Source organism: Andrena cerasifolii, chromosome 5 (assembly GCF_050908995.1).
Source record: "Andrena cerasifolii isolate SP2316 chromosome 5, iyAndCera1_principal, whole genome shotgun sequence".
NCBI classification, from domain to species: domain Eukaryota; kingdom Metazoa; phylum Arthropoda; class Insecta; order Hymenoptera; family Andrenidae; genus Andrena; species Andrena cerasifolii.
This window is the reverse complement of record NC_135122.1, coordinates 6,543,445-6,557,671: the sequence shown is the minus strand read 5'-3', so window position 1 is coordinate 6,557,671 and position 14,227 is coordinate 6,543,445. Positions and strand designations below refer to the sequence as shown.

The window sequence follows — 14,227 nt, the reverse complement described above, 5'->3', positions numbered from 1 at the left end:
GGCATCGACTTGCCGCTTTATAAACTGTCCTTCCACTCTGGTTGCGTGTTCGTTTCGCTACTTTCACCGACACCCTTGCTCCCCTCTCTATAAATTTGTGTTTCCAAGCGATTATAGAATTATCATTTACACCGGCAATTTCCACCTAGGTGCGGATTCTTCCGCTCGGCCGCTTAAATCCCGAGCAATTACCGTGAATTATGGTAAAATTATCATTCCCCGAAGCAATATTCCAGCGTTTATACTACTCGCGCGTTTGTTCGTTCGTCGATGGTCGTCCGGCGAGCTCGTAACCATCCGTCCGTAAACAGTGCCAGCGCCGGAACACGGACCGAGATATCGATCCGCGAGGCTTCCGGCTCGTAGTCCCCCGCGAACCGAAAATTCGGCTGCGGGACGCGCGGAGACAGGTCAGCCGGAAGCTGTCGATATACTCGACGCGCTTCCGCCTCTGTCGCTGTTGGTCTCTTAGACGGTCGCGTGCATCGCAATTTTCCAACGCGGAAACGTGAATGAATTTTTTTCCCCCGGTTGCCTGGGAATACACCCCACAAATTACCATCGTCGATCCCATCCTCTAAACACTGTGCGTCCCTCTGTTATTGCAAGCAGCGAAGAATTCTACTTGCGGTATTTGAAATACATACCACGTAAATTGAATCATCCTGTTGCGTATCAGCAAGAAGGCAGGGATAAAGGCCGCGATAGGGAAGCTAGCTACATAGACGGTTTGCCAGATCGTTACCATCCCCTGAATAACCACGGGCGGCGGTGTAATCTTATCCGCGACCCTTATTTCGCGCGGCAGTACCCCGCAGGACGAATATTGTCGACCGTTGCGGACCTCCATTCTGTCTGAGCCTTATCGATGAAAATGATAGCGGGTTAGTGGAAAATCTCGCGGTATATAGCTCGTCCTTATTTCGCACACTGGCACCGATGCTTATCGTGCATTTAGAAGCTAATCCGTCCGCGATAATCCGCGTCCGTCGAAATTGAATATTTACTTTCGGTATCGTCCACGTAATTGTCACCGAGCGATCGTTTAATCGTTGTTTATTCGTTTACACGTTGCTCGCGGCGTTCCCTTTGCACGCGCAGTTTGCCCTCGCCGAGCATGCCGTTTTAATTTCCGCGATCGAGCCGCCGTTACGTACGGTCTGATTATTAAACGATTTTATTTTACCCGAAAATAATAACGTTTCGTTACCGTGCCGCGGCGCGCGCGCACAAATAATTCCGGATTCAATGGAACGCTTTTAATTCAATATTTCCCCGTACGTGTCACGTACCGCGAAATCAGTGTCTCGTCAATATTGTGCCCGTTTTCATTTCGGTCCCCGCTAATCCAAGGAACTCCAGGAATTGGCGGTACCGTCCCGTGATTTTCCTGCTCTCCACAATTAATCTAATATCGAACCGTTTGTTTCGCGCTGATTTGGAGCTGATAGAATATTCCCTGTTGGATTCCAGTGAATTTCAATACATACGTATACCTTTCGCTCATAAATACAAATATGCCACACGATGTAGGGGAGAGTCGTGCAGTACCGACCGCTCTATGTTTTTTTTTGTTATATCTTGGGGTAGAGTGGATAAAAATCAGAAATTCAAAAACGTGTTTCTAGTATAGATGGAACTTAATAAGAGGAGGGAAATTATTTTTGTGAAATTTAATAATAAGAATTGATAATTCGCGAAAGTAAAACAGTTGTAATTTCTAGGAAACGAAAAATGGTCGTCCAGTACCGACCAACTATTAAATTAGTAGATTTTTAGGTCTAAATGATTAGCAATGTTAATAAAAAGGCAATTAATTGGTACAACACAAGATTCTTTTCAAATTTTATTTGTACAAACATCGTAAGTATAATACTTAATTAATATTCTCCTGATCTGTGCATTCGACGTGTGCTCAACCTTCACATTCGGTACACTGGGCCCAATTTTTGTCAAATGATTCCTTGCAAACAGAAATGGGCAAAATTTGTATTTAAATAAAATTTCGAATAACGAATAAAAAAAATAACTTTATTCATCGAATAAATTATCGTCGAATAAGAACAAAATCATTTACTCACAGGAGAAATAAAAGATTAGCTTTAAAAAATAACTTTTAACCCACTGAATATCAACGTTTAATGCCTCAGAACATCGAGAGCAATGGAGTAAACAATATGACTCCGAAATAGGTTATAGAGAATTGTGATTTTCATTTGTTAATACAAATAAATTGCTAATATCTGGTCGAAGAAGCGAGAACTAGCTTTGGTCGGTACTGCACGACTCTCCCCTACAGCGTCTCTACTTGGACGTTTTCCTTTCAAAACGGTTCCCCCGGAGCGTAACCCAGAGTTATCAGGGAAATACGGCGGTTAAATAAAATTACTGGAGCCGGCGGATTAATGCGGGACCCTAAAAATCCCTTATGGAGGTCGACAATGGGTACGGTGGAAGTTGACCTCGTTATCGCGCTAACGTACTCGAAAAAGCCCGTGACAAATCGGCTAGCCGGCGCATCGCGTTCGGCCATTCGAGTCGACAGCAAGGATTCAGTTTCCATTTTCCCGCTACCCAAGTGAAATTTCGCGAGCGTGCCTTTGGAGTTTCCACGGGGTTGTGCGCTTGACAGCCAGCCCCCGCTTTACCCCGTTGCACGCGGGGCTTGTCCAGAGAATCGGTCGAAAGAGGATGCGTGACGGGGGGTCGCGAGCTGGTTCGGGATTTCGTGGCTTCGGGAAGCGTCGGAGCGTGTGCACAGACACACTTGCGGAGCCTCGAACATTCATACGAACTGCTCGTTTCGGCTGCAGACTCTTTTGGATTCGTCTATCCGCGGCTACACAGGAGCTGTCCGTGTGTGCCCGGCGATCTGCCGAGTAAGGGTCGCTTCTAACAGGGGAGGGATGTGAAGAGGGTGGCAGACGGAGGCGCTCCAAGTATGCAGGTATCCGAAGTAATAACGTGTCGGCCGGAGGATATGGCACGGGAAGACTCCCTTATTAAAAGGCTTTGGTGGCACTTTGGGGTCGGTACTACTTACGCCCATAAATAACCACCGCCCCTGCAGCACTGACTCCCGGAATACTTTGCCGGAAACACCCAGGGCGATCGCCTCGGCTTCGTGGCTCCTTTTTTCCTCTACCTTCTCTGGGAACATTCAGCTCCACTTCTATAGTTTCTGAGCGTCCCTGTTGTTGGAGAACTGACGAAGATTGACGCGTTTGTCGGGAGCATCTACGTACACGGAGTATACGTCTCGATTTACAGTGGCCAGTTTCAAATTACCGATGGTAAACACTTTCCGAATAGGATCTACATAGTGCCCACTTAAATAATGGCGTGTTCGTATATTTCGCCAAATGGAGAACGTTTGGTCGTAAATTATTAATCGTTCCGATTCCAAATTAATTCGCCCTATCGAGCGGTCGGTTTTGGGGAGGATAGCGGCGCGCAACCACTTTCGGCCGGGCAAAACCAGAAATTACCTGTCGTCCGCGTAATAATGGAAAGAAAGGCTCCGATTTACTTTAAAATTCAAATGTCAAGTCGACGCTAAAGGACCCTTGTCCTACGCCCGCCGCTGAATCATACGTCAGAACAATGAATAACGTGGAAGGGAATATTAACCGAGGGAAGAGCGAGGAACGGCGGGCAGGGGATATTCGAATTCGCTTTGGAATCGCTATCGTTTGAAATCTGCAAGGCAGAAGAGGCTCCGAGCGTTTATTTCGATTTATGAATCTCCCTCGACTCCTCTCGTCGCCTCTTCTCCCTCTTTCTATTTCGTCCTCGCATCCACCGCTTTCTCTCTGTCCACCTTCCGCTCTCTTTCCGATTCACCGCTCCGCCGGCCAAGTAAAACTCACCGTTAAAAGGGATAGCGGCGACGTTCGAATTAATTCTGATTTATCGCTCTATACTAATGCCGACGCTTTCGCAACTCTGCTCTGATTCCGGCCAATTCACTACAGTTAAATAGGTCGAAGAAAGAATCGATTTAAGGGATCTCTCTATTTTGAGTAACTCGCACTTTTCCTTGGTTCACGATTTGGCTGCTAAAAAACACGTAGCTATGGAATCGAGCACGTTTTAAGTAGGTATTTTTTCCCTTCAAACTCGGTTAGAGAACTACTCAGTGTCTCCATTTGCGAAACATCTCTTACAAACGAAGTTTACCAAGTCGATTTTTTTTCTAGACTTCTGTGAGCATATAAAATGCATTTCCCGATGTTCCTCCATTATCGAGATGCAGGGAATTATTCGGAGCGGAATTTCGTGAAATTTCAGCGACACTGCGTCGCCGTTGCAGCGGTGCCTGATTACCCGGGCAATCGACAAGTTCAAATGATTGTCATAATTAACGAAACGCCGAGTAGCGACTGGTTATTTATGCCCTCGGTAAATACCGCGTACAAATCGCGGCACGCGCGACTGCACAACCCCGAGGTTTATGCTTCCTGTCCCATATTCGACAGTATGGTCAAAGGTTAAACCGAGCCCGCGCTGGGCCGCCCTGTGTCATTTGAAATAACGCTTTCGTTCGGTCAACAGTTGGCCGAGCGGATGATTGGTCGTTTGATCTCGCGCCAAATCATCGATTACGCTTGGAATCTACACGCGAATTTACTCGCTGTGACTTTAAGCCAAATTAATTTATCAGCAACGAAATAGCCCTTTCAACCCATTGAAATCTCGCCCCTGTCGTTCGCGCCCCTTCATTTTCGACTACCAGGCGTTCCACGCTGCAGCTTATTAAAAAGGGAACGCGGCGAAGCGACGCGATCGTTGTTAGAAAGTTTCCGCGCGCCGTTTCCACTGAAACGAAGGAGAACGGTGGGACGGTGGACGGCAGGTTCTTTTTCAAAGAATTTCTTTGATTACCGACCGGACTCCGTTACACACGTAGCCCCGTGCTTCGTTATCTCCAGCTTGGAGTTTCGCAACGGGAGCCTTGGGGTGTAATTTCCGCCGGGGCCAAGGAACCGGCAATTGATAGTGGAAGAATTCCCGTCGAATTTTCAATTTGGGAACGCTCCCGTGCTTCGGCGTGCCAATTCTGTTTACTCTTTCATCGAGGCGCAAGCATCGTGGGTGGGACTGGCAACGAGGGAAGCAGAATTCTACGCAGGCTTCCCTCCAAGCAGAATTCCAGATGAATGTTTCTAGACTTTGACTGAAGGCGAATATTCCGGTAGTTCCGCGAGACTTCAGCCCGCTGCATATTGTCCCGAAATTAAAGCGAAAAAATTATACTTCGCGCCGGGAGGTTCGAGAATAGAGGATGTTCGCTGCTTAGGACGGGTCGGCAGAAGTTTTCCAAGCAGTGGCATTCCCGACGCGATTCCGCTTCCTTTAGACAGGGGTTGCGCTCGAGCCATGAAGAAGCCATTTTCATTTAGCCGCTATCAGAGCTTCTGCCTTAAGGGTCTTTTTCACAACGTTCCAACGATCGTTCAATTTTCATAGAAACTTGAGAAAAAAGAGCCGCGCGCCGTGCACCGAGTGTCGTTAGCTGGGCGCTTTAACGCGATACTCCCCTGTAAACTTAACTCCCTTACTGACAAGATTATCCGGTTAACTGTGTATCGATAAGAAACCCTTTTAGAAAATGGCAGTGCACTTTAATTCTCCGCCCCATCGACGCTCGTCCCCCTCCCGGTTTCGATGGCTGCCTCTACGCGAGACTTGGAGCAACCGGGACAGTTTTTCAACCGCTGAATAGAGGCGCCTATGCGGAAGCATTTCCAGGGGTTGGCGAAGAATTTCTCTGGCCCTAATGTGACTGTTGGAGCGGATTGTTCGCGTGTCGAGTGGTCTCGTGGAAACGGCTACCTGGGACTGACGCGAGATGGAAAAACCGTAACGCTAATGCTCGGAAGTGTTGCTCGCGTGCGGCTACCTGTCGCTGCAGTATCGGCCTTTTCGTTTCGCGAAGTGGCGGCGCGAGAAAATGTTTACCCCTAATGCGACGATTCCAGTGGGCAACTTGGAAGCGTTTAGAGGCGGCGTGGTCGTTTTATCGTATGGGGACGCGTGGAAATTTACGCGTTTGATTACGCGCGCGCGATCCCGCGACGATATAATCGCCGCGCGCGATTACATTTATTGGGTTTAGCGTGAGCCGTGAGGGCAATCAATTTGCTGCTTAAACGTTTATACGGTAAAATGATCCAGAATATACGACCTCGCAGCCCTTCGCCCCTTGTTATGGCAACCGGTAGACAAACCACCCTTCCGTTAAACCCCTCGATCGCCGCTTCTAACCCGCCCGTCGAGGAGGAAATTCTGCCTCGTCGTTGGTTATTATGCGCACGAACGAAAATCACTTTGCCAACGACTGGGCCCGACGATATCGTTGCACGCGGCCGTTGCGGACGTTGCGCATCTTTATACCGCCTCTGTGAAAGGAAGAACGTGCAAACTGCAGCCTGCACACGTGACGGACGTCGTGGCCGTTGCTTTACTACCCTTCGTATTCGCAAAGCTAGTTATTCTTCTTCTTGATAGCATTGGTCCTCCTTCCTACTCGCTGGCTCGTTTACTCTCCTTCAAAATATTTTCATTCATTTTGTATGCATTTTCTCAAGTTTTCGCTTACTATATATTAAAGAGGAAGGATCAAAGTATATTTTAGCATGTTTGTTGTCAAGTAATTAATTCAAACAAAAATGAAAAACATTGAAAACTGAAAAACGTATCAACTAGCCCCGGCCTCCCCTATCCATTTGAAAGAATCATCTCCACTCGTCAAAAACTCCTTGTCTCACACTTACTTGTCCTTTCATTATTTGACTATGCCGATATTGTTTATTTTCCATGTATCACTAAGTCGACACTTCGCATACATTATGTACAGAACTCTTGTATTCGCTTTTCGTTTATACGCGGAAGTATGACCATATATCACCCCGCTATTCGCTTAAATTTAAAATCAGGAAACGAATTTAACCCTCGAATATCAGGTGGAAGGGAATTATAATAGTGAACCGAAATATAGGCGAAGGAGGATTGAAATTTAGATGTCGAGTGTACCGGTATAGAAAGGATATTATTATTACTTTTATTATTATCGAAGCGCCTTTCGTACTCTCTTTCCATTGCACGCTGACAGTCACGGATTCGTGCGTCTGCATCGCATATTCGAATCAGAGTGTAATTAAGGAACGCAAGGAGAAAGGAAACTTTTGAAATTGCTTGATTGAACTGGCGGAGAATGGGCCTGTTCATCGGTCATATCGCTTCATTCCTCGAACGCGGTTGTTCGACCTGAGAGCTTCTTTCGTATCCCCCGGGAAAAGTTTGCTCGAAATGAAACGGTTAATTATTTCCCTTGCTGGTCGAACTTGAACGCGGAACGGCCGGCGTTGCTCTTAAGCGGGTGGATTCGCGATACCCAATCCGGATGAAATCCGAAGAAGGAGGAAACTTGCCCAAGTTTTCATCGCCGTGAAACATTACGGACATTTCTTTCGCGTCGCTTTTATGCTTTCGCGCCGTCCCTCGCCGATGCCCCGCGTAACTTTTTAATCGTTCCCCGAAAGGAAGTGCACAGGAGCTAGTTGCTGGGAATCACTGGCCGAATAACTTGGATTCAGCTCGGGCACAAGTAGGTACGATCCGTGCTGAATAAACGTCGGACAAAGTTTCGCGATGGAAAGAGGCGAATAACAAGGTATCGAATGAACGGATGGTACAGTGGGATGCTTTCGTGCATCGAGAGCTCCGCGAGATGTAATTGCAGAGGAAAAAGGGCGATCTCGTGGGTAACGGGCATTGTCGGCCGCGACTGAATCGCTCGCCATTAATCCACGAATAATAAACAATCTCGGGAAGGTAGGAGGCCGGTTATCTGGTGGGAAAACCGAACGGCGGCAATAACTCAAAGTGTAAGGGGCGGTCGGGGGCCGGGGTATAACGCGATCGCGAATCGAAGCTCGCCCCGGCTGCTCGCCGCCATTAATAAGCGCGGAAAGTGTGGTCTTGCCGCGGAAAAAAGGACCGATAAGGTGGCAAAGAGGGGTGAAAAGGGTGACGGGAGCTGCAGAAGGATCCCATTGTTCGGAAATACAATGTACGTTGTTACGGCAAAGCGCCGGTGCACCGTTCCCGAGCACAATGGCCAGCGAGGGAGAAAGATAGGCGACGGGGAAGGGAAAATTGTGTAGGTGCTCGCAGTCTTGCGCGCTCGCGTGTGCTCCCAGGTGAGCCTCTGCGTCAGAGTAGAACAGATAGGGGAAAAAGCGCCGGCTAAGGGGCCGTCCTTAAATTACGTAAGGGTTATTTTGGCAAATTCTTGCCCCCTCCCTACAATATAAGAATTCGTAAGATTTCATATTCCAACCCCCTCCTTAAGTAATATTTTTTACATTTAACTTTTTCAATTATTAAAATTATTGAGAAAGATATTTCAAGATTGTTAAATATTAGTAATTTCTAATTAAATATATAATGCTCTGAATGTCCGTATTTCTGCGCATGAAAAATAGCGATGTATGTATTCCCCCAAGCTCGTGCAACACTCGCGTAAATGTTTAAACGGTTTAGAATTATTTTGTTGCAACTATAGTACAATCGTAACGCATATAATAATAAGAAAAATACGAAATCATCAGAAATAGGGACATGAGTAGAAATTGGGACATTCACTTTATAACCCCTTAAGGATGATCCCTAAAGGAGAAAGAGAACGTGCGCGCGGCCCGCCTCAGATTGGCCCCGAGACCGCCAAGCTATCCGACGGTGTGCACATTTGTTCGTTTTCCGTTTTTTGAGTCGCTCCTCTCTTCCCTCCAACCCTCGCCGCCGGTGAATTATAACTGGCAGAGCCGCGCCAGGCCCCGGCCACGATCGGTTGCGCTTTTTATCAGCTGGCCGGCTGTTCATCACGACGCGATATTCCTGGGTACATATTCTGATAATTAAAGCGCGACGCGGAACGAACCACAGCGGATGTGACTGAGAGCAGGGGGCTCGGGGTCGGACGGCGGGCGGGGAGCGACGCCGAGGTAGAAATTAAAATTTCGCGATTCGCATTCGTAACTCGATGGTTACGACACTGCCTCCTCGAAGGGCCGAAACATTTCGAGGCAAACAATGCCCGGCTGGTTGAAAAACGGACGGGGAGCACGGATCACGTACACGGGCCTCGCGGTAATTACCAGGGATAAAGGGGATGGAAATGCGAGCGGCGGGTACGTCGCGAAATCCAGAGTCGATATCGGCCGCTTTGTCACGGGGGACGCGGGATTTTTTGCCGCCCTTTTACGGCGGAGATTGGAAAATTACGTCGCGAATATCATCTGCGTTTGATTCCGGGAAATTTAATAAACGTCGCAATTACAGAGCTGACGGGCTGTATTCTGGCCGCCCTCGCCCCGAACCCGTCCCCGTATTTTTCAACGATTCGGCCGCTCGACTCGCGGGCTCTTTGACGCAATAAAGCTCGATAGGATGCGATACAGTTCCTATGATTCCCGGGTTTACTCCGGGATACATACGTGGTGCGCGCGGCGCGCTTTCCCTCCTGGAGAGGGCGAACAGTAAATTAGCCAGCCGGAATATCCAGATGAAAATAACTGCAAAGCGATTCGTTTTGTCGATAGAGGCAATCGCGGGGGGTATTGATAAATTCGCTCGCGATTAAACGCGGCTTCCTCGAGACTACCGTTCCGCCGCACCGCAACCGCTCTCTTTCGCGTACCTACTTTTTGTTCACGCGCGTTTCTATTCGCCAGGCAGCGAATAGATCCTGATTCTAATTTATGTTACATCCACGGCAGGTAGGTAGTCGAGAGAGGCGTCGCTCGTTGCCTCGATTCAATTTCAATCTACTGCTCTGTGCAGACTTTCCATGCGAATTTGGAAGAATATAAAATCCAGGCAAAGAAACTCGCGATAATTTCGGTATCTCTGGTGTACTTGGTGCGCGGGGAACGTGTTAGGAGGTATGACAGGAGGTCTGTTGTTACGGCTTAACAGATGGAAAAGGGAAAAACGTAATTTCTGCTTTTGTACGTAACGAATACGGGTGCTTCGGGTGGAACGCGGAACGCGACTATCGCGTTCAAATCTCCGGCTTGTGCATTGTGGAGAATATGTTGAGATCTGGGCCGAGAGTCTGGTGAAAAAGTTGCCGGCCGTGATCTCGATATAATAGGGTCGTTATCTGTTGCAAAAACCGGAACATTCCCGCGCGAATTAAGGTTGTTACTTACGAAATAATGCTGCGTTTTTAAATGAAACCACCGCTGGGGTAAGCTTCCCTTCACGGCCGAGGATTCCCCTGGCGGTTCCATGAAAATAGTAAAAAATCGCCTGCTTCTTGCAACACCATCGTTCCCTTTAGAGCGAAAGAACATTCATTTAGAGAGACTAATGATCCGCCGGTGGCCGCGAAGAAAACGTTTGATTGAAAGATGAGACAGAAGAAGTGGAGTAGCCACTTTCGTTCTTTAATTTGCGGAGGGAAAATGGCTTGGCCGATTGCTAGATTGCTTCCCCTGATAACTGGCCCGCTAATCGAGGTATCCGGGCTGGCTTTCGCGTCAGCGAAATTAGAAAGTCAGAAGCAAATGTTTCGTTCGATGCAAAGCTGTCATTTTCCTCCGAAGAGGAAAAGTAGGTGGACCACGGAAGGGACGTTTGTATCTCTGTCGTCAGAAATTCCAGCCGTTCCTGTCTGTATCAAAGGGACAAGAGTACTCTTCCGCGAAGTCGAGGCTTCTTTTTCAGGGATTTCGTAGCCCTGGCTCTACCGTCAAGGACCCAGTTCCTGATCACTTAAGAGTAACTGCCGCGGGTTTTTAAACGCGTAAAGGGAAAACTTGAACAAATTTAAAAGATTCTTTGTTAATTTAAAAGATTCTTTGTTAATTCAGTAAATCTATGTTTTATCTTTAATTGGGTACGAAAAGAAGTGCACACATAATAATAATTATTTTATAATTTAACTTTGAAAGTGAAAAATGCGAAGGGAGCAGTTTCTGATCACCTTCGCACGTTCTACTATGAGCTATCAAATTTTGCGTATAAATTTCAAAATACTTCATAATTATTTAGTAATTTGTTAGAATAAATCTGTATCGTAATAAGCTTGTTATTTGGTTTATTTTCCTAAACTGATCAGGAATTGGGTTCTGATCAGGAACTGGGTCCTTGACGGTATGTTCGGGTTCGAACCTTAAATGTGGGCGGTGGCATCATCTGCGCGCCGCACGGAAGCGTACGCGCGTGTTTCGAACAGTGGTCGGCGGTGTGGCTCGCAGAATGCAGATGACCACCGCGCTATTGTACGAACGTGTGTACGTACGGTCGCCTGGCGTTCTCTCTCCCGCTTTCTCCGCGATTCTCCGCCGTTCCCCGAAGTCGCTATCTAGCAGTGACCACACGAGCTCGTGGTGCACGGTGCACGGTGCATAGGCGCGGCACGGGAGCATTAAACGCGAGAGGCTGGCCGGTATCAGCGGCGGTGCAGCTGCAACTGCAGCTGCCAGATCCTGGGTTTTGTGCAACACCGTGTATCGTAACGCTCTGCCGAGTAAAGGACCTACTCTGCTATCGATTTAATCCCGCGAAATAACACGTTGCCGGTTTTACAAGGCTCGCTCCCCTGTTTTTACTGACCCAGTTCCAGCAACGGGCTGTTCGGATAATCTTTTAATTACGTCGTTTTTATGGACGGCGCTTCAAGTAGTTCTATCCATTTGCAGCAGTCAATTCGGCCTAGTGCTTCATCGATGTCGGATCGATAACGTTGCACCCTTTGTATCGGGTTTCCTACCCCTGGTGAAATTATCTCGGGAGGAAGCTATTGTTCTCTGTCATCGATGCGCGTCGCTTGAAAAATTGCACGCTGGAAAGGTAATAGTCTCTACGAACAGGTGCTGGGCTGTTAGATTAAATTATCAAAGCCCTGAGGAGGTATCTAGCTAAGGACACCCCCCGGGGAAAATGTAACGCGTGTCTGCGCACCTATATGGAATTTATCCGTTTCAATTAAGGGTCGCGTTACGGCTTTCGCATGGAAACGGAGAGAAACGACGATCACGGCCGTGGTAATTACTCGCGCGACGATTTCAGGAGTTAAAATATTTCCTCGTTAAAGCAGTTTCAACTCCACCCTTCCTTTTTTCCTCTCCTTTTCTTTCCCGCCGAGATTCCCCTGTACGCAGATTAATTAGTACAGCGTCGTTCGGAGAAAGAATGGCAACGAGAGGGCGCCTTAATTACTATTCCAAGACACCGTAAGTTTCGTAATAACCGGGAGCAGCGGTGGCAGGGTATAAGTAATGAATCCAGATGTCGTTCGCCGTCGAATGTCGGATCGAAAAATGTGCGAGCGAAGTTTCAACTGCTCTTTCCGAGACCGGCGGTGTATTAGCGCCGCTCTGTCGTCCAATAATCCTCGATTTACGTCGATAGCGAATCGACGTCCTTTACGGAAAGGCAGGAAGAAGTTGTCACCCGAAGAAAGTCCCGAATTGACCTACTTCGTCGCTAGGAACCCCTTAAACATCGATCCCGGCGACAACGGCATTGCTTGCCGTTCGATCCGCGAGATTTTTGGAGGACGTTTGGGGCGATATCGCGATCCTCGCGCACCTCCCTCGCGGGCCAATGAAAACGACGTTAACCACCGCGGCGCGGGCGTCGTCGTCGCGACCCAATTTCGACGATCCGTCGACGAGGAAATAAGAGTGCTGGCTGGCACCGGGGGAGAGAGAAGTACGAGAAAGAAAGAGGAAAAGATCGTACGAACGAGTTCAGGCTTCAAAGCGAAAAGTAAAACACACTGGCAGCAGGAAGTTAATGTTTAATTTAAGATAGAGCACTGACTCTTCGTTCGCCATCTCTCCAAACCCTCTTTGGGAGAAGTTATACCCCACATTTCAGGGGCCTCGCCCCCCGAATCAATTAGATTTTAACCCGGTTCATCAAGTTTCCTATCGGCTCAGGAGGAATAAATTTTCCGTAATGGTGAGCCTCGGTGCTAGCTAAGTATCGTTGGTCCCTCAGCAGTTCTATTTGCATGCGTCGCGTTCGCAATACACGTTTTTGCCCCCGCCCAGCGAAAGTCTTGCGGAACGTAAACACTGGCGGTATCGGGGTCGTGTCTGCAGTCAGGTTTGCGGTCGCGGCAGAGGAAGCTACGCTTACAGAAGCTTCAGTCGGTGTTGCTGAAACGATCGAGGCACCTCGAGTGTTATCGTCGGTTTCCCAACTATAGGACTTCCCATTGCTCCCTGCGGTGTAACGCGAGCTTTCCATTCTTGCGCGATAATCCCGCTGTCGAGCCTTCCGGCTCTCGTTACACCGAATTCCTCGATGGGATTTCGCGGTCTTTGCAGGTAGGCGGCACTGACGTTCGTAGACGCGGCTTCCAGCAATTATTTCGCACGAAATGCAATCCCCTCCGTGAGATCTCTCGTGCCAGAGGGTTGTACGAGTCCCTGGTTAATTTAAAGTGATCCGAAAATGATTTTTATTCGAACGCACAGCTTTCCGATGGTTCCTCTCTCCTTTCGCGTCTTTCCCTAGCGATAATCGTACCTTCGAGCGTCGTCACGCCTTGAGTTATGCGCCTTAATTCTCCATGTATCGCTGCGAGCTTAGCGCGGGATATTTGGCAAAATTATTCGCGCGGACCACCGCCCAAGAAAGCATATTTGTCACCGGTAATGGGCAGACCTGCTTAATAATAATTTAACTGTTCCAGTGGCTTGTTCGACGGTGACAGTGACAAAGTGTCAAGCGGCCCTGCACACTCTGCAGGCTTTCCCTTTCTTCCGCCCCACGTGCCTCTGCAGGGAGCCACAAATAGATCCGGATTGCAGCAGCTTCCAGAACTTCCTCTTCGACCATCCGTGCATCTACGTTCTGAAGAAGGGTGAGTCTCGAATTTGGCAAATTACTTTGTCCCTTCCAGCTGTTCGCGAAGCGCTGCGCAGCTGCGAGGCACTATACCCGGCGCGATTACGCGTCCAAATCTTCGCCCCTGTTTCCTTCCACGGCGGAGGAGGAAGTCACAGCGCGGCGTCGCGCGAAATTACAAATTCTTCCGCATACAGAATCGGCTGATCCACGTCGCGAGCTGCGATTCCTGGTGACAGGGAAAATCAATTAAGATCAATCCAGTTCCCCGTGAAAAAGGGATCGAACCGGACGCGCGTTAATCCCTTAACAAGCGTTTAATCGCGAATCGCGACTGTAACGAGGGGATTCCGTT

At 48.3% G+C, this 14,227-nt stretch overlaps 1 protein-coding gene across 3 annotated transcripts in view; it reads left to right on the top strand.

Annotated features, from left to right (window-relative positions):
- Positions 1-14,227, top strand: part of Gfrl (Glial cell line-derived neurotrophic family receptor-like) — a 237,279-nt gene that overhangs the window by 94,868 nt on the left and 128,184 nt on the right. For all 3 annotated transcript variants that reach the window (XM_076811825.1, XM_076811824.1, XM_076811823.1), the window contains exon 3: positions 13,718-13,888. In XM_076811825.1, the coding sequence (XP_076667940.1) occupies positions 13,718-13,888 (171 nt within the window). The remainder of the gene's footprint in view (positions 1-13,717; positions 13,889-14,227) is intronic.